The sequence below is a fragment of the Melanotaenia boesemani genome, chromosome 22 (assembly GCF_017639745.1).
Source record: "Melanotaenia boesemani isolate fMelBoe1 chromosome 22, fMelBoe1.pri, whole genome shotgun sequence".
Taxonomy (NCBI): domain Eukaryota; kingdom Metazoa; phylum Chordata; class Actinopteri; order Atheriniformes; family Melanotaeniidae; genus Melanotaenia; species Melanotaenia boesemani.
The window spans coordinates 20,926,433-20,950,322 of record NC_055703.1 but is presented as its reverse complement, the minus strand read 5'-3'; the positions used below and the strand labels follow the sequence as shown (position 1 = coordinate 20,950,322).

The following is a 23,890-nucleotide window of genomic DNA, read 5'->3' as shown; positions in this document are numbered from 1 at the left end:
TATGAAGGACAGTGGTGATACTTAAAACAATATTTGAATATATACATATCCATTGCGTGAATGAATGAATGAATGAATGAATGAATGAATGAATGAAAATTCTTGACACCTCTAGCAGAGGTAAACATCTGCTCTGACTGTAGCTGTGTGTTCTTTTGGACGGGGGAGGGGCCTGAGTCGGCACCGAGAAGAGTGTTGCGTGCTTTCACGTCAGTCTCCAAAAGTCTCCACTAACACCAGAAAAAGTGGCTAGATTTGTCGCTAGTCGCTTCTCTGAAATAGAGTCAATATATGGGTCCGAAAACTCACTAAATTTAGCGCCAAAGTAGTTAAATTATCAACACTGCTTTAGCTGAGCTCTGCCGTGTGCATTGCTCTAATTGGTGTACCGGAAATGGTGCACAGATAAACGTTCCGTGTTGTTTTGAAAGGAAACTGAGTTGTGTGTGTGTGTGTGTGTGTGTGTATATATATATATATATATATATATATATATATATATATATATATTCTCTGTATTCACAAGTGAATTGAATTTGACTTTCTCTTGAATGCTGAAGTTCAGGGATTTTTATAGATCCACGGTGATTTGTCAGTTGTAATGAATTTAAATGAGTGAATATAAATAAAAATACAGAATAAATTAAACATGTAAATAGAATAAATAAAAAATAAAAATAAATCATAACAAAATACATAAAAATTTTATATAGATAAAATATAAAATAAAATGTATAATACATTTAATATATATATAAATAAATGTTCTAAAAAAAATTGTAAAATTGATTCATTTTGTAAATACATTTTAGATTTTCTAAAAATTCCGTAGATGTATATATAATTTTAAAAAGAATATAAATAAATAGGAAAGATTAGATATATAATGTATATAATAAGTAAATAAATAAAAAATAAGTGTTTGGCTTCAATAAAGTTTTTCAGTAAAGTTCAGTAAAGAAAGAAAGAAAGAAAGAAAGAAAGAAAGAAAATTTAAGAGACACAGATACACCATGGACCAATTCTTAACACATGCACTGACATAAAGTAAAGACACAGTTATAAGGCTGAATGAAAACCAAAAGAGCAACTAAAACAACTAAAAGCTGCATCCACTTACCAGGACTATTTGGTCCTTACCTGAAAGCAAAACATTCAGGTCATATGGGTTTTTATTTATTTATTTATTTTAAGACATGATTTCAAATTTTAAAAAGCACAAACAACAAATGAGTTTCAAGGCTTCAAGTGTAAAGATTTTATTCCTCAGAGTGTATTCTACCATAAATGAGACCTTTTTTTCTTTTTTGTAGCAATGTTATTGCCAGTACAAAATACAGTAATGATGCACTTGAACACATCATGCAGGCATCCCAGTAGCTCACAGACATGGCTTGAGGTATTGGCACCATTCTCATACAGACTAGAAAGTCCCCTGACTACTCACTTCAGAGTAACAGCAGGATATTTGTGACATCTTCATTCCTCGCTCTAATTTTTCTGCGTCATTTCCACAATTTCTAAGACTCTTCAGTTGCAGCCCGTCTGTTTTACTTAATTTCAACAACGTTTTGATCCATTTTTGATGCATGCAGACAGTCACACATTTCAAGTATTAACAGCCAACATACAATACTTTGTAAGGTTGACAAAACAGCAGTAAAATGTGTCTAATAAAACTTGTGGACCAGGCTTAGCTTCAGAAAGATCATTTGCTTCATGAGAAGCAAATAATGTGTAGAGGTCCACACATGGGTCATTTTAATTAGAAATTGTATAAAGTTACTTATGCAAATTAGTAATACACATACCAATTAGAACATATGTCATTCAAACTAAAAGTTAGGGATGGTTGGTCCATCAGGTGCACTCATTCAAACATCGGCAATGACATTTAAAGTAAGGTGGCCCAAAGTGTTCCAATTTAGCCTAATTAAAAATACATTATGTAACAAATTGCACAAGCAAATAATGTATAAACATTAAATAAAACCATTAAAAGCTTTAAAACTGCTTTCCTGTTGCTATTTATATTTTAACAGAGAAACTCATTTAAGAAATGTTTTCATTAAAATTCTGACAAAATGGACCAAATCAAATGCAGTCCATGGTGTGGTATTTGTAAAAGTCATAAATTAGCTTACATCCAAACTTTTAGAAAATCTACATGATAAAATTCTAATTTTTGTGCATTGTCTACCACTGTTGATATGCATGCATGCTAACCACCACTCCACTGTGCACCCACTTTTTGTAATATGTCAAGATTATTCCAAATTTTCTGTTTTCCATTTGCAGCCTGAAAATGATGCACCACATAACTTTCTTATTCCCAGCTGCTTTTTAAAAGTTGTTATTAAAACAGGAATGTATTTTTCAACTATTGCTACAAGGAAGGAGGCACAGATCATCAAGCAGGAAGTTTCTCTCTGACTGAATCAACAAAGATTTAGTTTACTTTTTTGTTTAATTTAAAACTTTAATTACTTAGTAGACATTGCTTTATCTATTTTATTCATTTTGTCAGCTTGGGCTACCATATAAGGCTCGGTGCATTTTTTATATTACTTAATATGCACAAAAAAAGACAAAAGAAGTCACCTAGAAGTGAGTAGTTTTGATATTAGGAAATCTGAAGATGTGGTTATGCCTGATCTGCGAGTTTCATCAGACCTACAGTACAGAATTAAACATATGTACAGTAATAATGATAAAACACAGTAAACTAAATTAAGCCACAGGACAGTCGATAAACATATTTTGGCTGTGATTTTGGTCCTGAGAATGATTAAAAATCTAGTTTTGCATTTGCACCAATCACCCTGTAATTCCACAACGATAAAAATTGCACAAAAAATACATTCACCATTTGTTCGTCAGGTATTTCCATGAGGAAAGGCAATTTTTGGAGTTTGTTTAGAGGAGAAAATCATTAATGATCACACATTAAAAAGTCAGGATAAAAACAACTTTTTGCACGTTGCAATGAGTAATAAAAAGCTGAGAGCCTTTTTGGAAATGCACTTGAACTGTTTGTGGTCAGAGTCACTCTGAAGAAACGTTTCGGATTTCAAAAACCACAAATAAGGTCCTATATAAGTCCACAGGAGGTAGCAGAAGTGGCTCGTGTAAACAGTGAATGGAACAATCATTTGGTGAAACTGATGGTGAACACACACTGTCATTTCTACCATTGCTGCATCTAATATTTCTCTTTTTTTAAGCAATACCCATCAGAATACCTGATATTTAGGTGATGGGATCATAATGGCTTCTAGACAGTGTAAAGGGAAAACTTGCCTCATGCAGCTATCACAAAAAGAGCTCCAATTAAAAGTGTAAAAATGAATGTTAAAGTTGTCATGCTATATATTTCCTAACACTTAACATTTAAAGAGAGGCATCTGAGATCCACATTTTTAAAAAAAAATCCAACGTGTTAAAAAATTACATTCCTGATTCATGCATGCGCAGTCTTGAAAGCATCAAAATTAAACCTGTGGTGGATTAAATGGCAGTCTGTAAGAAAAAAAATATTTCCTTGTGATTTTAATCTAAAGCTGTTTTCACACAACTGGTATTTGTGCAGAGGTCCCAGGAGGCTGGCTGTGTTGCGCAGGATAGTTGAAAAAGCTCCTTACTTTTTCCTGTGATGAAGATACAAGACTGCAGAAAAGATTGTTAAGTGACTGTTATCAACATATTTGCTTGCTGTGAATTCTCAGGAGAGAATTGTTGACTTAATACTTAGGAAAGGTTAAGTTTACAAAAGTCTGGTTTGACTGATGCATCACTACCAGCAAATATCTAAAAGACTTCTGGGCTGCAGTGTAAGTGTGAAAGGAGCTTTAGATTAAGACCACCTAAAACCTGCCAAGCTCATGAAAACCAATACCGGTTATAAAATTTGGCACATTGAAATCAAACATATGCAGATATGCCTGTAACTGTACTGTTAGGTCTGATCTGATTGGTTAGTGTGCTTCAGTATACACAGCTTTGCTAATGAAAGAGGATGGCAGAAAATACTCAGAGCCAGGCTGATGCACTGCAGGAGTATTTGAAAGGATTCAGCCAGACCTGCAGCTCCTAGAAGGCAGTCTGATCCAAAGACGCATCTCACTCTTGCAGCAGGATGATGTCAACGTTGTCATGGACGCCCTGCAGAAGCAGCTCTCCCTGGAAGTCAATCACCTTCTTCTTCTTGGCTGCCTTCAGGGTGCCCACCAATGCCTCAAAGATGTTGGCACAACGGTCATCATTAAACAAGTCTCCAAACTTCACGCTGGTTTGACCACTGGCATCTGAAATAAGAAATTAATTAAGGTAATTTTTAAAAATTATTATTGAAAGACACATAGGATCTAGGGTAGGTTGTAGAGTTTTGATTATCAATTTATAAAGTTTTTTAGTAAAGACAAAGTGGGAAAAAAAAGGACATCCTGAAGCAGGTTATAACTTTAACAGGGTTTAAAGTGATCAACTAATATAGTTCCAGTGTTTATCTGGTGAGACGGAACTGGTGATGGAAATCACCTGACTGCACGCTTGAACTCATGATATGACATGACATCATGCAAAATTCAACATTCAAGAGTAAACACGCCATCCTGCAGGAGAAGAGCCCAACCTGCACTCACTTTTACTGCCAAGACGTTGAATCTCCTCCACCAGCAAGTTTATTTCATGTGAGACATTCATTGTTGCTGAAAGCAAAAAGAGAGTAGTCAAATACATCAATGCAAACAGACTAATTAGATGTAAGCAGGCCTGTTCTTTATCTGAGGATTTTAGACGCAGAAAACCATCATCTTACTTTTCTTATTAACTAAAACAAGCCTTTTTTCATAGCATTTTTAATTGAATTACTTCAATGCCATTTTTTTCTCAAGTGTAGTTCTTTAGCAACAATACCCACCTTCCCAGTCTGTACCATCATTCTCCGATTAATTAAAATGTAAGAAAATGTGCATATTTGCAAATAAAGTTTGGAGTTCTAATTTTATAAGACGTGTCACGCTATAGCCATTAAAACAATGTAGAGTATTATATTTAACTTCATCGTGTGCTTACAGAAGAACCAGACTGAGCTCTAGAATTGGCTGCAGTACTGAGATCAACATGTTTCAATCTGAACAGGGCGTACTATCACCAATGCGGAAATAGAGGATTAGCGCTCAGAGCTAGCCGGCACAAGCCGAATATGCTCATTGTAGCGTCTTAATTCTTAAAACAGGTATTAATTCTTGATTATGGGTTGTTATTGGAAAGCTACTGACATTTTAGGAGACTTCGGGAATCAGTACGTTTTTTTTCTGTGAGCAACAGACATCTGCTCTGTGAGCTACTGACGCCAGACAAATTATCTGCTGAAAGCGGACGGAGTTCTACCAGCTAACCTGACGTGATATATCATGGGAAAACGAATTCATAAAAGCTTACACAAAATAAATTTAAACACAATAGTATGATATTATTTATTACCTTGTGAAATGAGGTTGTTTAGCCTATAATGAAGTGATGGACGAGTTCTGATGAGTCGGCACTGGTGGAAAATATTGCTACATTCAAGAAAAGCTCGGAAAAGTTCGTGTTAGCACGCAAGTGACAGCTGAGGGACGGGTATCACAAAGCACAATTTATCAATGTGCTCAAGTTGTTGGATAAAAATGTTATTAAGTGAAGGTAATATTTAATCACTCGCAAATGTAAGATGTAAGAAATGCACATTTATTCATTTATTTATTTCTTTTTATAATAAAGGTTTTGTCTATTTTGTACAACTTTCCTATAGCACCCGAAGGCAGCACTAGAGCTCATCTGACTTCATCGTGACACAATGCCATACTTTAAGGAACACTGTCCCATGTTAGGTTTCAAAGAGCTAGGAGAAGTGTTGAATATGTGTCGGCCACCTTGTCTGTCTCTGCAAGCAAGAAATGTTTTTGTAGCGATAAAAGAGAGCAGTTTCCCTAGATGCTCTAAATCATAGTTCTAAAGTAAAATAGATTATATTTTATATAAAAGAATATAATAAATAAGAAAGCACTACGTGTTTAATGTATTTAAATGTGTGAGCCTCCGTATATCAATCTTCAATCTATCATCAGTTATTTATTGCTTGACCGCATGTTCAAAAAGTGGATGACTGGCAACGGGATAAAGTTGACGCGATCACATTCAACAAGTCAACAGTGAATTACCATAATTTTAAGTAACTTCTGAAAGATAAAGAGATTAATCACAAAGTGTGACATGTGCATTCTCGCGCTGTTAATCGTTCACGCTCAATTTGTAGTAATAGAAGAAGTACAAATTTTATTTTGAAACCGCTCATCCGGGTCCCTGCAGGCCAAGCAAGCTTGCGCTGATTCGGATCGTAGCAAAGTGACGTCGCTAAACGTCAAGTTAGTTGATAATACACCTGGGATCATTCCGGAAGCTGTCTGTTTAGGCTTTCAGAACAAAGCACAATTCAAAAAAATGTGTGGCACTTCAATAGCAATACATTTGTATATAGTATTTATAAGTACATTTATGCTTTTAGAGTAATTATTACTGTCAAACTTCTTCCTATTTTTCCACATAGGCCATTTCTGAAACTTTTTAAAATCATCTGAAGCTGATTTGTGTTTATTCTTCATATTCATACAAAAAGCAAGCATCTTAAATGGTTAAAGTGGAAACATCAAGAAAAGACTGTTAAAAGAGAGTAAATGTGTTTAGGTTACATGTTGCTTCATTTTGATCAAATTTCTTATCTAATAGAAAACATAACATATCAAAGTAAGGAGCTGGAGCTGTACTAAAGTACAAATATATGAGTCCTTAACTAAAAAATACATTCCTCTTCTTTTTCATTTGTGTAACGGAAAATGAAGTTGATGTTTTTTTATGCATTAAATCACATTAGATTGATTGGCATACTATGTGTTTATGGATATTCACATTGTAGATGTGTAAATAGCAAAAGACAGAAGTGCAGGACAACTTAAGACGTATCAATCATAAAAGAGACATGGGTTGATACAAAGCTTCACTATTACTTCTTCTCGCAGCATTTCCTAGATAATCACATTATTAGTAATCACAATAGAAATAATGACATTTGGGTCCCTTGCCTTTAGTTTGAAGGGCTCAACCAAAAGTAATCATTATACTTTTACTGACTTGACAGTGGAGGCAGGAATGGCGGCTATGATTGCCAGGGGAAGGAGCCCAAAGACCCTGAAACTTTATTTCTAACGGCCCCGCAGAGGAATCTGTCCCTTGCGAAACGCAGAACCATAACCCTATAGCGGATTCAGGGGAGAAGAAGTTCTGTAGTGTGAGATTAACGCGGTCGATGTCCAGATCCAGAAGGTGGACGGACTTTACGACTTGCTAGTTAGCCTGCCGTGAGTGCCACTGACTTTGATTCAAGGTAGCTGTTAGCTCACTGCACAACTAGCCAGCTGTTGGCCACTTGGCTTGGCAGCCTAGTAAGTTCACTAAGTGATTAACAGCGTGAAATCATTCCTCATTTGAACCGTCAACTTGGTAACGATACTGTTTGTTAGTGAATAATATTAAGGACGTTTTTAAAAAAGAGTGGGACCACACGACAACAAGTCGACACAGCGTGTTGTGAACATTATTACAGCTAACCTCACCGTTAGCTAGGAAGTAACGCTAGCTAAGTTGGGATCTGAAGTCTCGCCCATTTTTGGATCTCGGTCCAATCATTGGCTAAGGGCTAATCAACAGCCAACTAGTCTGGTTTCCCGGTTCACTTGGTACTACGATGGAAAGTCTAACGCTGAGTGATGTCGAGCAGAAATATTATTCGGAATTGTTCGTTTACTGCGACACGGACAACACCAAAAAAGTAGCTTCCAATGGGAGAGTTCTTGACCTTTTCCGGGCGGCCCAGCTACCCAGCGAAGTTGTCCTGCAGGTAAGCTAATAGCAGGTATCAAATCTTAACTGCTGTCACCACACTGTGAAGCAGACCACAAAACATGACGTTTTTAACAGATGAAGAATAAACTTAGCTGTCTGTCAGCGCTGACCTGCCATCCTATTTAGCTGAGGTTAGCCTTGCTGGTTAGCAAAGATGCGCAGCCAGAGACACACCTTCTTCTGGCTAATGTTAGCAATGCTAAGAAATTAAGTCTCAAACAGCCATCCTAATGCAAACACGAGAAGCTTTTAAGTCTGCTTTATAAATGCCTTTTTTGTGGTTGTAAATTGAGCAACACTAAATCCATATAACGCAATAAATACTGTGCTCATCAGCCCTGTGCTTCACATTACTACCCACTTTTCCGTCCTGCCTTCACGAACATCTGCCTTTCTGTTATTGGGTTGAGCTGACATGATCGAAACACAGACTTAATGTCACTGTGTCTACTTCTCAATGTGATTTATTAAAGTAATAACCTCAAATCTGTCTCACAAGAGTTCTCCTGAACAGTCTTTATTAATCAGCCTTCAATTATGTTTGTTCCATCTCGGAATGCAATAGTCATGATGTACCACTGGCTGTACAAGGAGCTACCTGGGAAATAATAATAATAAATTAAAGTGCTTATCTTTCTCTCATAATGCTTTAGAGTTGTTTTAATCAGGGCAAGCCAAAAAGCAAAGGAGTACTAACCATTCTTTTGATGCATTTTAAACAGTTGTTTAATATTCTAATACAAATTTCCTGAGTGATAAATCTAACTTTTCATTATTGTTTTGTTGTTTTGGTTTAGACTGAATTAAATCAGATACTGCACTCTTACAAAGTTTTGTGGTGGTCATTTTAAATTATCAAACTAATTGGTGGTGCTCTAGTAATAATTTCAAGGCACTGCTGACACCATCCTTCCTGTCAGCATATTATTTCCATGGAAGTAATATTGCACTTGTCTTAATAATACAATCTTTTCTGGATTCCCCTAGTTCTTCACCCCTTTCATTGTACTCGCACACAGTCTGCTTGTGATTTTAAGAGCTTATCCAAGAATCCTACATTTGAGTAAATTATGTCCCACACAAAGTTTTAGTATTATGATGGGACTACTGTATATCCACACATTGCAAAGTCTGTGTTGAAACAGTATATTTTAGTTTAATTTCTGATAATCTTATTTACAGTCTCTCTGCTGTGTCAATTAACTGTGAGTCATGAGTAGCAGTTTAAACCACAGCAGCATGTTCTTGTGACTCCAGGTCTTCAGCAGTATTTGCAGTTTGTGAGTCAGCATCCTTTTCAAGGTCAACAAGGGGAACTGTGTGGTACAAGAATCGGGCAGCGTTGTGGTTGTCTACTTTGAAAATCTACACTGAGCTCTGTGCTGGCCCATGAGACACTACAGTGTTGTGTTGTAACAAGCTAAGAAAAGTGACTGCTGCTTTGTATGCTCACACACTCAGATTAAGTCCTTTGTCAGCAAAAGAGGGATCATTCAGCTGTGGTGGGCTAACAGCACTGAAGGACTCACTTGAGGGGGGATTGCGTTATCAAGTTAAACTGTTGGTATTAAACACCAACAGTTTGCAGACATTGTTCACATTTTTAAATATTTTCTTTTTTCTGCTGCTCAAGCTACCATTTTGCACAAGGCTTTCTCTGGAGGATGTAAAAGCCCAGCCAAATATGTGATAATCAGGCTTATAACTGCTGAGACCCATTATACGTCTGCTAGTAAACACAATAAATGAGAGGATTGCTTGTGTTGCATTTGTGACTAAAAGCAAGAACAGTTTATCAAGTGTTTAGTGTTTTATTTGACTACAGAAGAGAAAATAAGAAACCCAAACCCTTGACTAAACCATGAATAATAGTTATGTCTTGGTTATCCTTTTTTATTTCTTGGATGTTACATTTACTAAGGTGCGGATTGTTAAAGAGAAGAAAGCCTCTCCTCCTTTCAAATAAGTACAATGTTGTTAACTGTTCGTCCTTGTCTTTGTGTGTGTGTGTGGTGGGGGGGGGTTTAGATCACAGAGCTATGTGGAGCCACTCGGCTGGGTCACTTTGGACGGAGCCAGTTCTACATTGCTTTGAAGCTCATTGCCATCGCCCAGTCTGGGCTGCCCCTGAGGGTGGAAAGTCTCAACTCGGGTGAGTCCAAACTTGAATTTACTCACTGTCACTGCTTGGCACCTTTTTGGCCTCTTCTTTCTCCTGGCATTGCAGGAGCACAAATTAAGTTCTCTGTTCAGCTTCAAACTTTGGGCACATTGAGATGTTGTTTTGCTTTTTGCTTCACCAGTGTGGTTAAAAGCTTTCATTGTAGAAATAACAGCTAGATTAATTTGAGGTGAAACAGAAAGATAAAATGTCAGTTTTCTCTCTCTTTATTGGTATTATTTTAGCATGTAAGTAAACAAAACATAAAGACTTTTAACTTAAGTCATAACTAAGCCTATTGTTGCTTCTCTCAATAACAACATTTATCTAGTGCACACATATGTTTAGCCCTGAAATTGCAACTTGCTGAAATGATTTTCTAGTTTGATAAGTACACAGCACAGAAGCGATTTCCTCTCAGAAAGATGGACACTTTGTGCAACGTGACAGTTATTCCTTTTGATGTTGTTTAAACTTTCGAAGCTTGTCTCAGAAGTCGATGCAATTTATTATGAGCTGAGTTTGATGTAGGTAATAGATCGTTTGACAGCACAAAACGATCTAAGGACAGATCAGTTGTGTCCTGTGTGCAACAAAAATTGATTTAAGGACTATTTGAACTTTTATTTTTAGAGGTGGATTATAAGCATTCAAAAAGTAAATACTCATGTTAGAATATGGGTGCAGTCATGATTTGTTGCAGTTGTTTTGTGCTTAGTCCATATTCCTGTTTTCACATGTTCTTTTTTTGTTTAGTATGTATGAGTTGTGAATGGATATTTTTAGAAGTTTGTAGCATAAGGCAACTTTATATTCTGCTTTTCAGTTTCATTTGCATATTCACAATTAAAAGAAAAAAGGAAAAATGCAAAGCCTAACCCAGCTAACATGGTCATTGCATGTTTTGCAGTAGCTAAAAGATGTCTGAAAACGAGATAAGTGCAAAAAAGTTTCATGAGTCGCAGTAATCTGCACATTATAAACTTTTCTACTGGGGAAAAAAAGAAGTCAACCCACTACTTACTGATTGTATGACTACATATGCTGATGTTGGTGTATATGTTGGCTAAAATTATGTCAAACTGTTGCATATGTGGTCTAGAAATAACATTGTGGTTACAGCGTATTTCCTTTAAACCTTAACCCCCTGTGTCCATGTTTGTGCTTCGTATCTGTTTCATGCCCTCTGCATTATGGTGCACTAATTTCTGCCTTTTTCATTTTATTTACACCATTGTTGTTTCATTACTTGTTTTATGTGAAGAATCTGTTACAAAGTTTCAGAGCGAGTTCAAAAACCAGAGCAACAGTATATATTTTCAGTGTAGCAACATCTAAAGATAAATTTTTCATGTTCTACTCTGATATTCAACAGAAACTGACTTCAGAGAACACAAACATGGCATACACTGCACCAGTTTGTGTTTCATTTTGAGGAAGTAATGGTCCTGAAAGAACCCTGACACTGTTTACAAATTTAAAGCTGTCAGCCTCTTTATGAGCCATAACACCATCAGCTGACTGTGACAAGTGTATGAATCTCCTAGACATTGTGGGAAATGTAGAAAGTTATTAACAGGGGTGAACAGTAGGGCTCCTGGAATCCATCACAAATCGATTAAAAATGACAATATCAGTGTCTTTAAGAGTAATTCAGTCATCAAGATTTGTGTATTATGACTCCTTTATGAAACTAAATTAAATTTCTGTCTCTCCAGTTAAAGATCTGCCATTGCCCAGGTTCGTGGTAGGGAAGAATGAGGCAGAAGCGAGACACGCTGCACTGTACCAGGATACAGACAGCCAGGGTTTGTACCCAGCCTCTGGTACTGCTGTTATACCCAGACCACCAGGCAGGGGTCACCAGAACAAGAAAGGCCCCCCCTCATCCACTTCTCATCCTGTCCATGAGGTCATCCAGCCCATAGCACCCAGCATAGAACAACAGGTTAGTGACTAACGGCCCCCGTTTAGACATGCATTTACACACTCTCCTACTGTATTTGTTGTTTTTACATTTCAGTGTTTCCCCTCCATGTTACTTCCTATGTTTTTCCTGCACATGTTGGATCACTTGTTGCTCAGGCTATTTTCTGAAGTTTTCTGCTGCTGACTTTACTTAAAGTGAGTTTTAACGTGCCGGGTCAGTCATGCACATCTCTTCCATAACTCTTGTTTTCTTGTATGAGTTGTGTAACACCTACTTGCTGCTTGAACATCTTGCAGATAACACATTTGAAGTAGGTTTTATTGGCCCTTACGTAGTTTAGATGTGCTGTACTTAATATTGAAGTCAAGCAGTAAGAGATATAATCTAAAGACAAGTTATCATAAGTCGGTTGTCCAGCTCCATTTTTGTACACACAAATTTTATTAGATCAGTCCTGGATATTTCATTTTTCAGCCATATCTTTAATATTTTGATTTATCTGTAAAAATACTTGACATGTTTGCTTGTGTTTACAGCCCGAACCGACATCGCCGGTCGTTTCGCCACACCAGTCTCCCCCCACCTCCCCTCCCACCTGGAGGAAACACAAGCGGCAGCATAGTGGAGGTAACATAGACAGACAACCGGCGGTGGCTGCAGCCGGAGCAGTGTGGACGCAGTTCAGAGAACAACAAACGGGTAAAAGCTACACCTCAGCAGTGGTTTCGTATAAACCCAATCAAACCCAAGTTCTGATCAGAAAGTTACTTTAACCTGAGCATTGTTTGAAAACAGACTCTGAAACCTTGACAGGATTGTCAATGTTGACTAAACCTTTTTTTCTTTTTCTTTTTTTTTTAATTGTTTAAACCTTTGAAGAATCTACATTTATAAAAAGTATTTAGAAGGTTAACAGTTTAATTTTTTGTTGTAAGTTATGAGCTTTTATGAGCAAATTATTGATGGTGTATCTTAAATGCTATGACAAGTGGCATCTGTTTTGAGAGCTGACAGTGTGCACATGTTGTAGAAGTCCAAAATAGAGATGGTTGCAAATTTTCATCTCATCTGAATAGGTCGGTTGTAATTCCATGTCTATGTTGTACTTTCTCTTATATTCAGGCACATTTGTAGAATTTAGTAGGTTAGGAAAATAAGTCATGTTAGTTTTCTTAGATTATTTTTGCTTTTTGATGTTTCAAATCATTGTAAACTGAACATCTCTAAACAAATGAAGGTGCCACATTTGGCATTTTTCTCATATTTTATTGTGAAGAAACTTTGAGGAAATGATCAGTGGACTGATAAACACAGGTAGTCCTGTATTAAAGTCAAAAGACAGAGATCACAAACTGAATGATAATGGGAATAACATTACACGCAAGGATTTCACTCTGGAGTGAAATGTCCTACAAAGTGAGAAGAAAAAAGTGACAGATACAGAAATAAGATCATCTTAATTGTGACTTTAAGTGAGAAAGATTTGGCACTAAAGCATATTAGTTGTCTTGTTACTTCCTGGTATTTGCATCGTGTAGATACTGTTAATATTTGATGAGGCTGCAATGTTTTTTTTTTTTTTTTAAACAGGAATGAAAATAGTACTATTTGAGTAGTAAAGCATGTGGGATGTTAAAGCATGCTTTGCCTTTGGTCTTCCCTCCAGGTCCAGTTACCGGTGATGGCATGTGGTCGTCACATTCACCTCCTCCTCCAAGTCAGGAAAGTTGGGTCAGTTTTACAGCAGACACCCCTCCCTCCACGCTCCCAGCAATGCACCCCTCATCAGTCCAGGTAGAGTTAACACATCCTTAGGCAAGATACTGAACCCCACATTACCCCTTAAATGTGTTTGTCACTTGTATTGCATCAACTAAATAAATATAATGTAAGCACTAATAGGTGCATGACTCCACACTGTATTGTAAAAGCCTACGTGCAGCCTGATGGTGAATGTCACCACCCTCTTTCATCAGATGAAATTGTGCCATCTGTTGCTACAAACTTAAAGCATGACATTAAGCCACAGTTGTGGCTTTAACACAAGTTAGCTTTTCATATCATTGGTTTGTCTGCTAGCAGCACTAGACTGATATTTGAGCAGCATGTGTGCCGCTGTGCTGACAAAGACCTCTGCATTTAGTGGCTTATTTCAGGTCGACTTCCCTTTTTTAGTTTCCTTTTATCATAATGGAGTCAAGTTGTTTTTACTGAAACAAAAGAAAAAACATTTTTGCTATGCTTAAATTTCTGGCAAAGTAGTCCAATCATTTTGTATTTCCTTTAGGAAAGCACAACGATACGAACTGTGGCTTCCGCTGCAATGACCAATGAGATCCAGCGACAGTCCAGCAGCTACGACGATCCCTGGAAGATCACAGATGAGCAGAGACAGTATTACATTAACCAGTTCAAAACCATTCAGCCTGACCTCACTGGCTTCATACCTGGTATAAAATAAACGCAAACACACTTGCACACAAGAAGCTTTTCTTGTGTAATAATGCAAATTGATTCAACTGTCTTCACTCTGTGTGTTTCAGGTTCAGCAGCAAAAGAGTTCTTCACCAAATCTAAGCTACCGATTTTAGAGTTGTCACACATTTGGTGAGTCATTGCTGACTGGTTGCTTATTATTTCTACAGTTTTTTTTTTCCATCTGAACCACCAACGTAGTATTGATAATCAAATCGTTACTAGGTAGCTATTATTAGATCCTGTTACTACTCTAACAGGCTTATTTATTTATATCAGAACAGTCCTACTTGAAACAAGTAAAACAACTAGTTTGTAGGACTTGTTGCTACCATTTTCACTATGGTTATCACTAAATGCTGTCTATTTGCATCCATGAGCTATCGCTGCACATGCTAATACTTTCTGCACATATGGAGACAAAGTCAGGTTTAAAAAGTTGTGGTTTAGTCTGTGTGATTTCCCTGATAAAGCTTCACTCATCACAGTTTGTTATATGCTTAAAGGGAGCTGTCAGACTTTGATAAAGATGGAGCGTTGACCCTGGATGAGTTCTGTGCGGCATTTCACCTGGTTGTAGCCAGAAAGAATGGCTACGATCTCCCAGAGAAGCTACCTGAGAGCCTGATGCCAAAACTGATTGACCTGGATGATTCAGCAGGTACACAGGCTCACCCTTTGCCTCTGCTGCAAACTCTCTTAAATTCTCAAAGTCAGATCTGGGTTGTGCTCTCGATTATTGAACATCAGACTCTGTTGCCCATGAATACATCATAGAACATCACAGACAGTTAAAAATGACTAAGATGGTTGTAATTAGTTATGGTTGTATTTCGAAGAGAAAGGTCACAAAGACACAGAGCAGGAAAGTATTATTGTTTTGCTTTTACGCAGCAATTGTTTAAATAATCTTCATTCAAGTGTAGATTGTGACATCTCTAATCCTAAACTAACTTTAAAAAGCTGTTTTCTGACTGTAAAACAGATCTTTCTATGGAATTAACAAGAAAAAAAAAAGAATAAAAAGTTAAATATTTTTTAGAAATAATCACAGATATGATAGGATATTATTACTTGTGCAGGTCTTTCTGCATAATTATTTCAATCAACAGAAAAACATGGTTAGTGGTTAGTCTGTTATTTGTATGGTTTCCAACATGTGTGCTAAGCTAAGCTAATTGACCACTGTAAAAGAGCTTCACAGAAAAACTTGTTTGTTTAAGAAACAACAACAAAAAATTAAATACAACATTGGATATTTTTAAGAATATTAGTGATAAGTAATTGAAGCAACACAGAGAAATCAGTGACTGGATTTTTGTTTTGTTTTTACATATTCAGAAGGCCCGGAGCCAGCTGCTGATGTTGGATACTCTGCGTCACCGGTAGAGGTCACCCCCAACAAGTCTCCCTCCATGCCTTCACTCAACCAGGCGTGGCCAGAGATGAACCAGACCAATGAGGTTCCAACATGCACTCAACACCTGGCTACATCGCATTTTTTTCACAACTCATAGCTCTTTGCCTTTGTTTTAAATTTATTTATTTATTTTTTATTTTGCTTTGTCTGCAATTACAAAGGGTCACTTAGTTGCAATTGTTCTTTCTTTATCCATCTATCGTGATTTGATTGCCATCATTCTACTCATCATCAAACATAATGACTGATAATTCAGCACTTCTTCCTACTCTCCTCGGGACTGTGATTGTAACCCGCGGTTTGGTATTAGAATTTTGTGTCCATGCCTGCTGATGACGTCGTGTCACCACGCTGTCGGTGACGGATGATCTTTCATCAGCATACAGGCTGAGACTGATGATGTAATTGTGTGATGTCACTGCACTGGCTGTCTGACGTGTTTTTTATTTTTTATTTTTTCTCACTGTCTATCTTCTGCAGCAGTGGGAGACGTTTAGCGAGCGCTCCTCCAGCTCACAAACTCTGACCCAATTTGACTCTAACATTGCACCAGCTGACCCTGTAAGTCAATCACTTAGTCCGCATGGTTTCACCATTAATGTGAAACATTAACATTAACCCTCTCTGGATCTCTCTGCCTGTCACTCTCTGTGCATGATGTTCTTTCAAAGTATTATTTGGCTGGCTTAGCTTCTATTGGGCATTGCCTTGTTTTCTACAGTGACATCCACCATTCACAAATGCATTTTCAGATGTCAGTAAAGAGATTTATATGCAGTCTTGTTTAAATATGCAATCATTTCTTTTCATTGTGATTTATTATTATTATTGTTTGTTTTGTTTTTTTTAGCTGATCCATAATTCTGGCCAAAACCCCAGTAGGAAAACTGACATATACAATTTTTTTTCTGGGGTTGATGCAACACAGATATGATGCAACCTCATATGAGTGTGATAAAACTAGCTCGCCCTGACTGGGAGAGGCTGCTGTCTACAGAGCCAATTCTGCCTTAAATTTGTTTGTTTGTTTTTTTTAGACGGATAAATCTAAAAAAAAAAAAAGATAACCCAAAAAATTTGTCTGTATTTATGTTCTTTAAATTAAAGTGAAGAAGCTCACCTTGTAAAATTCAAGTCGTCACTTTCTTTATGTTGGATACATCAGACAATGATGTTAGTCATAGTGCAGGTCATTTTTCCTTCTGCCAATCTTCTGACAAACTCATTTATTTAAATCTCTTTGCATCCATCTGTCCTACAGGACACGGCTATTGTCCATCCAGTTCCCATCCGGATGACTCCCAGTAAGATCCACATGCAGGAGATGGAGCTGAAGAGGACCGGCAGTGGTGAGATTCTCAATCTGAATCCTGATTTTCTTTTAGCATTGTGTTGGTTCATGTGTTCATTTCACCTGCATTGGCTTTTCACTATGATTCAGGAAAAAAAATAAAAAATTAACTATGGGTATAGTAGTTGAGACTCTGAATTGGCTCTGAATTGTAGAAAATGAATTGAACAATGAACAATGTTAAAGTTCATGTTAAACTTGTGAATGACAGGTGTGAACACCCCAGATTTGACGGAAGTGCTTGAGAGCCTAATGTGTCCTGCTGAGTTTGCAGGGTAGAAAACATAATGACAATCCAAGCGTTGGAATTTGAAGCCAGTAAACAGACCCTGATGTATCATTAAACACAACATCACACACTTTCTGTTCAGAAGCTTTCAGTGGAAATGTTTTGTGTTCAGGCTTATTAGCTGTTTTTGCAACTGGAGCACATTGGATCCAAAATAAAGGTTCATTATTAAGGTTTATTTTTATTCCTGACCATAGACTTTTATAATATCAACACTCTCCCTGTGTTTCTAACCTTCAGACCACAATCATCCAACCAGTCCTCTGCTAGTGAAACCTCCAGAACTCTCTGAAGAAGCCAAGCTGCCTGCTTCCATGAAGTTTGTCGCTGCCAACACTGTGGGTGAGTAAAAGATGAGCTGCTCTGTCAGAAAGTGGCTGCTGATTAAATTTGTCATAATGTTTGCATTATGCATGTTGCGCAGACTCATAACAGACGGTTTAGGATTTAATCTATCTGGATGGTATCGACTTTAATGCATCTAAACCTTTCTTTTTTGGTTTGTTTGTTTGTGTTGCCACGCTTTTTCTCTTAAGTCATTGGCAGCAGCACAGCTCACTGTTGTGTACGGCACTTGTCTCTGAGTGATCATCTTATGTGTAAATGTAATCAAAATCAAAGCACATCAAAAGTCTTTGCAGCTTTGAAATTGACAGCTGATTTAAAATGTCTTATTTTTTCTTAAGTGAAAGCACTGATGCATCACTACTAAAATTTAGAGCTGTCAAATTTAGCATGTTAATGCAAACAGATTAATATGCTGAATTAATCTGAATTCTGGTCCACACTTCTTACCAGTTGGTGGTAGTAATGCACCAAATTGTTGCCTGCCAGATGCCTAGGAAAAAGTAACAGTTGTTGCATTTATGTAATGTGCAGGATAGAAGAATCTGACAAACATGTTGGCCCATTAGACAGAAATTTTGAAAATAAAAAACAAGGAAAGATGGAACAATAAATAAAATGTTATTTGCAGACAGTGGAGAAATGACTCTTCATTTCAACGAAGCACCTCTAGCTTGAATTGCCATCTGAACACCAAGCACGCATTTGCTAAGACTTTGATTTCAGAAGCAACACCTAGCTTAAGGCAGACCACAACCTACGTGTTTATACTTTGGAATGAGATGATTCATAATTAACCCACAACTATCCTGTGATTAATAAGTGATTAAAGGTTTTAAATGTGACCCAGACTGCACTGTTCTCACAGGCCAAAAAGGTTGCAAACAAACTATTCAACACAGCCCCCGTGATCAGCATCGGGAGGCAATGTGGGGTTAAGTGTCTTACCCAAGGACACTTCGGCATGTAGTCAGTGGAAGCCTGGAATCGATGCGCCTACCTTCCAGTCTTAAGACGACTGCTCTTCCTCCTGAGTTGCAGCTTCACAGTGGAATAGCATCCCTCTTCAGTCTGGAGTCTGTTTAGTCTAATTTTTATCAACTTTATCTACATGAGTAATGTTGCACCATTCCACTAGCTCAGAGCGAAGTAGGCAATATCCTCTTAACCCGTCTGTGTTATTGCATTTTGTGTCAGTGCAAAGTTCTGTTTCTATACTTCATGATATGAGTTGAATAGTGTGGGTTGAGAGGGTGATTTGTTTTATTGTCTTTTTCCTTAAAGGTGATGGTTACAGCAGTTCAGACTCCTTCACCTCAGACCAGGAGCCAATCCCCAGGCAAAGGCCAGTATTTTATATATTTTATATTTAATGTGCTTTCTTATCATTACTACTTCAGCCAGGTTGATGAAGACCGTTTTTTGATTAAAAAAAAAAAAAATAGTCTTTAAATTTTATCGTTTGTTCATTTAGACCCCTGTTGATGCACCACATTGTAAAGATATTATATCTACAATTGTAAATGTTTGTATTCAGGTCTCAGTCGGGTACGTCTCCAGAGGCTCTGAAGGTTGTAGCGCCACCTCCCCCTCCGCCCCGACCCCACCCTTCTCACTCTCGGTCCTCGTCTCTGGACATGAATCGCACCTTCGCTGCCACATCCTCCACAGGACAACCACAGCCCTCAACAATAGCTTTTCCCCCTGCAGTGCCTCCGCGACCACTACCCACACAAGTGAGTAAAGAAATATTCCCCTCTTTACACAAATACAAACCATTACCTATCTTTCTTCTCCTGCTTTCTCCTTAGACATCAGTACCCCTCACAGGGCATCGTGTAGAAGCTGAAGGCGTGCCTGGTGGGGGTGCAGTGCTAACCACCACCTCCCCCCAGCAGATTCCTCAGCAGCCCAACTTCGCTGACTTCAGCCAGTTTCAGGCCTTCGCTGCCTCTGAACAGCCCTCCAGCCTACCTGAGGTCGATAAACACAGTGAAGCAGGACAGGTAGGCAGCTAGCTGGATCCAGAATTTGGGCTTAATATGACGTCTGCTTCAAAACACTGCAATATAAACTTTCGCAGATTTAGCTGAAACACATACACTGACTGGTATTGTAATTTCTCAGGTTCTATCGTTGTAGGTAAACTTAATGGAAATTAGACTAAATAGACTCCAGACAGGAAAGTGAATATATGTTATATGTATGCCTGTTCCCTGGTTATCTTTTGTGTAGTTTTGACTAAAAAAATTTAAAAATTTGGGTCAAAAATTGAATTAGAGCAAAACAACCTCATTAGAAATCACACTAGAAACATTTCACAAGCGTTGGGTTAGTGCAAAAGTAAAAAAATCCAGCAAAGCTGATGAGCAATTTTACAGCACCAAGCTGTAACAAAAATATTTAAAAGTGCAATTTGATGTGTGTTTGACACAGCCAAGTTTTTTTTTTTTTTGTGCCTGTTGTGTGTTCTAAAAGATTTAGTGTGTTTCCACGTTTTATGAATCTGCAGTTTCGTAGTTATAGATTTTACATAAATGCAATTTCTTTTCTTCAACAGGTGGACAAACCACCAGAAGGTGCCGGCCCTTTAAGAACAGTAAAGAGTGATGGTCCAGCAGATGAGAGAACTTCAGCTACAGTAAACTCTGTACGTTTTCCTATAAACTAATTATCTAAAGGTAACAACGATAAAAAAGGGAGTTTGTTTTGTAATCGCTATAAAAGGACAGCATGAGCACAGGTGAAAGCTGTTAACTTGTAAGCAGCCAGTTCCTCTTAATAATAGTGAGGTTTTCATTTTAATCTTGTTTTATTTTTTCCATCAGGCCAAGGGCTCGTCAGGCCCGCTGGCTCCACCACCAAAACCTGTTCGTCGGAGGTTAAAGTCCGAAGACGAGCTCCGGCCAGAAGACGAGCAGCACGGTCCGCAGAAATCCAACCTTATAGCAGCCGTCCTGGCCACTCAGCCCTCAATCCCCAGGTAGGAAACGTGTCCATTAAGGAGACTTTTCAGCGTTTTGTAAATGTTTAGCAAAAAGTGTGTTTTAGTTTTGTTTTTTTTCTTTTTTACTTTTAGATCAGTAGGAAAGGACAAAAAGGCGATTCAAGCTTCAATCCGACGAAACAAGGAAACAAACACAGTGTTGGCACGACTTAACAGTGAACTACAGCAACAGTTGAAGGTATGAGAGATTGGGTACTATCTGTAGCATTTATTATGACTCACCTCGTGACTCTGTGCTCACGCCTGTCATTTTTCAGGACCTACTTGAAGAGCGAATATCTTTGGAAGTCCAACTGGAGCAGCTTAGACCATTCTCCCACCTTTAACCAACATTTGGTGCAAAACCCAGCTGTAGTTAATTCGAAGTAAGGCTGCGGCCCTTGATGTGACTCCCTCCCGTCCTCCACTTCTCCGTCATCCCGGCTTTCACTGGCGGCGCCATCCTGCCGTTCAGGGGGTTCCATTAAAACGCTCATTTTCAATCACACTGATCGACCAGAAAGCAGACAAACCTGAGAGCACGCGTGGAGGAGGCAGAAGGGAGTTTTACAAACTGGCACTTTCAGTGTTCTCTGAAGAGAGGCGAAGGCGAGGATGATGGCGAACTCGGAGACGGTTCAACCAAGAGTCCAGTGTGAAGATGAACTGCTGGTGTCTCAATACTTTACTCTGAGTGACTGAAGAAGAAATGCAGTGTATTTGTTTATGTATGACTGTGTACTTGTGTTCCTGTTTAGTGACTTGGGGTAGCACCAGTATGTTTGGCTCTGCCACACCAAACTACTCAAAATCAGTTTTCTGTCTGAGTTAGAAAAGATATGAAATTTCTTGCTAGCTTAGCACACATTTCAAGTGGCATGGTATTCCCCAATTTAGAAGGAGCTTTTGTTTTTAAATGTCTTCCAGCTTTGTGGCGTGTAACCCGTCTTACTTCTGTAGTACTAATTTAAAACTGGACATCAGCTATCAAGGCATTTCTTCAGTGACCATCATCAATAGTTATATTAAACACTTGCCACTTGGAAGTTATTGGTTGTTCAATATTTACAGGTTTTGCTGGACAGAGTTGGGTGTAGTTTTGTTCTTAGTAAAACATACTGGGCTATTTCCAGACAGGACATCGTCTGTGTGTGTGTTTGTGTGAGGCCTTTAAAGGCTCAATCAGCACGGTGAAGGCTTTTTTGACTCATCCTGTGACATGCATTCAGCCCTTCCTCATATTGTTCCTCCTAGTATACATATAAATATATATATGAGTGTGTGTTTTGTGTGGTTGATGGTGGGATGCAGTATGGAAGTGCTGTGTCTTCTGTTTTTCTTCATGTTACAGTGTTCGAGGATTGACATGACTGAATGGTTTAACTTTATGCCAAATGACTGAACTATCAATGTTTCTACTCTTCTGGGGTTGTGTTTGAAGACAAAAAGCAGCCTCTTTTTTTTTTTCTTTTAGTTTGTTTCTTTATTCCTTAGCTCAAGATTTCAGCTTTTTTTAAAGTTTTTTGCGCCACCGTTATTCTTCCCCTGCTTGGGAAAGCTTATAGTGGAAACAAACGTTCACTTGAAGGGTATGAAAATTTCCAGCTGCTTGGCTGCAAAAGGCGGCGTTTATGAAGAATCGTGTTGCTGATCAGAGAGAAGTTTTCCTGCAATTTCTTTCTTGCCAACACGTGTGCACAGATCCAAATTGATGGTGCAGGAGTTCATGTAAAAATTTAGCTGTTTCCAATCAGGATTGCAGCACTATGCAAGTACAGGCGATACATCTACACAGACCAACTACACTTTAGCTGTTTATACTATGACAGTAGCAACTGTGTGAACAGTATACTCTGGTTTTTGTATCGTAGATCTTCCAAAACACCATCTACTGTATGTTTGTGATTCGTTTTGCCTATTTTTTTTTTTGTTTTTTTTGTTGTTTTTGGTACTGATGCACAGTCTGCTTCCCCCCGCTCCCAGCTCCAGAGGGAAGTAAACTCCAGCTCAGTGTTTTTATCAGGGCAGTTTTACCTGAAATCTGCAAGATGTGACACTTTCTGGGTGGAGATGAAGCCCAACAGGAGGTCAGTCAACAGAATGGGAGACCTGAATGATACAACTGCACTTTGAACGCCCCCCCAACCCCAACTCCTTTATTATCTGTTTGTTGCTTATTTCTGACCTGCATGCTTGTTTTTGTCTTTCACGTGTTGGAAAAACATGCTTTAAGAAAAAAAAGCAAAACTGTAAATTCTTGTGCTATTGTCCTAACCCAACCCCCCACACCCCTTTCTTTCTTTTTCTTTTTTCTTTTTCTTTTGTTTCTTTCTTTGGATCGGTTCATTTTTTTTAAATTGCCATTTTGTCCCTGTGCGTTGGTGAAGCATCAGTCTTCTTAAAAGCCTTACTCCCCTACTGGCATTCAGGTTTCCACAGCGGCTGACTGACCTCTCTTCCTTGTTGTATCAAGGCTCGCCTTCTTTTTTTTTGTCTGCTGTTTAGGATGATGGTGTACTTTGCATGTATGTATGTGTGTTTGTGTGTATGTGTGTGTGTGAGAAATTGTTTCCAGAACTGGAACTAATACCATTTAAAGCCCAATTAAACACCTTCAAGTGGGATTGTTTAATGTTTGCACGCACAACAGCTCCCTCTTCACCCATAAACCCAAAAGGCAATCCAGGCAGGCAGAAGCAATCAGTCATTAATGAAGTCTTTGATTGGATTTTGAATGCTATTTGCTCCCAGATCTGTGTTGTATATTGTATATGATACACACTTTTGGACTCTTGTAAATTTGCATTAATTGCTGACTAACAGCGAAAGAATATTCTATTTAATTCCTTCTCTCTTGGCTGTGGGATCCTAGATGTTTAACTGCATGGATGTACTGTATCTCTGCAGAGTTAATTAGCAGCTGTGTGATTTTTACACAAATAAAAAAAACAACACAATATTTTAAACATGGCTCCCTGCTTTTTATTCTTAT

At 38.0% G+C, this 23,890-nt stretch overlaps 2 protein-coding genes across 5 annotated transcripts; one reads left to right on the top strand and one right to left on the bottom strand.

Annotated features, from left to right (window-relative positions):
- Window positions 1–1,165: 1,165 nt before the first annotated feature.
- On the bottom strand, window positions 1,166–5,588 carry abracl (ABRA C-terminal like). The gene is made up of 3 exons (XM_041976470.1): window positions 5,485–5,588; window positions 4,641–4,706; window positions 1,166–4,304 (listed from the first exon to the last, which is right to left on the bottom strand). The coding sequence occupies exons 2-3, from the start codon at window positions 4,699–4,701 to the stop codon at window positions 4,120–4,122; spliced, it is 246 nt and encodes an 81-aa protein (XP_041832404.1). The 5' UTR covers window positions 4,702–4,706; window positions 5,485–5,588; the 3' UTR covers window positions 1,166–4,119.
- A 1,600-nt stretch (window positions 5,589–7,188) lies between these two features.
- On the top strand, window positions 7,189–23,511 carry reps1 (RALBP1 associated Eps domain containing 1). Of its 4 annotated transcripts, none has more exons than XM_041975794.1 (19): window positions 7,189–7,936; window positions 9,970–10,093; window positions 11,821–12,050; window positions 12,569–12,731; window positions 13,699–13,763; window positions 14,320–14,482; window positions 14,576–14,639; window positions 15,014–15,168; window positions 15,849–15,970; window positions 16,408–16,488; window positions 17,189–17,276; window positions 17,808–17,909; window positions 19,197–19,257; window positions 19,450–19,648; window positions 19,724–19,918; window positions 20,473–20,562; window positions 20,741–20,895; window positions 20,992–21,097; window positions 21,177–23,511. In XM_041975794.1, exons 1-19 carry the CDS (start codon window positions 7,784–7,786, stop codon window positions 21,243–21,245), a joined length of 2,385 nt encoding a protein of 794 aa, XP_041831728.1. In that variant the 5' UTR covers window positions 7,189–7,783; the 3' UTR covers window positions 21,246–23,511. The 4 variants fall into 4 exon arrangements, with proteins under 4 accessions (XP_041831728.1, XP_041831727.1, XP_041831726.1 ...); XM_041975793.1 differs by having other exon boundaries at window positions 13,699–13,826; window positions 16,411–16,488; XM_041975792.1 differs by having other exon boundaries at window positions 13,699–13,826.
- The last annotated feature ends 379 nt before the right edge of the window (window positions 23,512–23,890 follow it).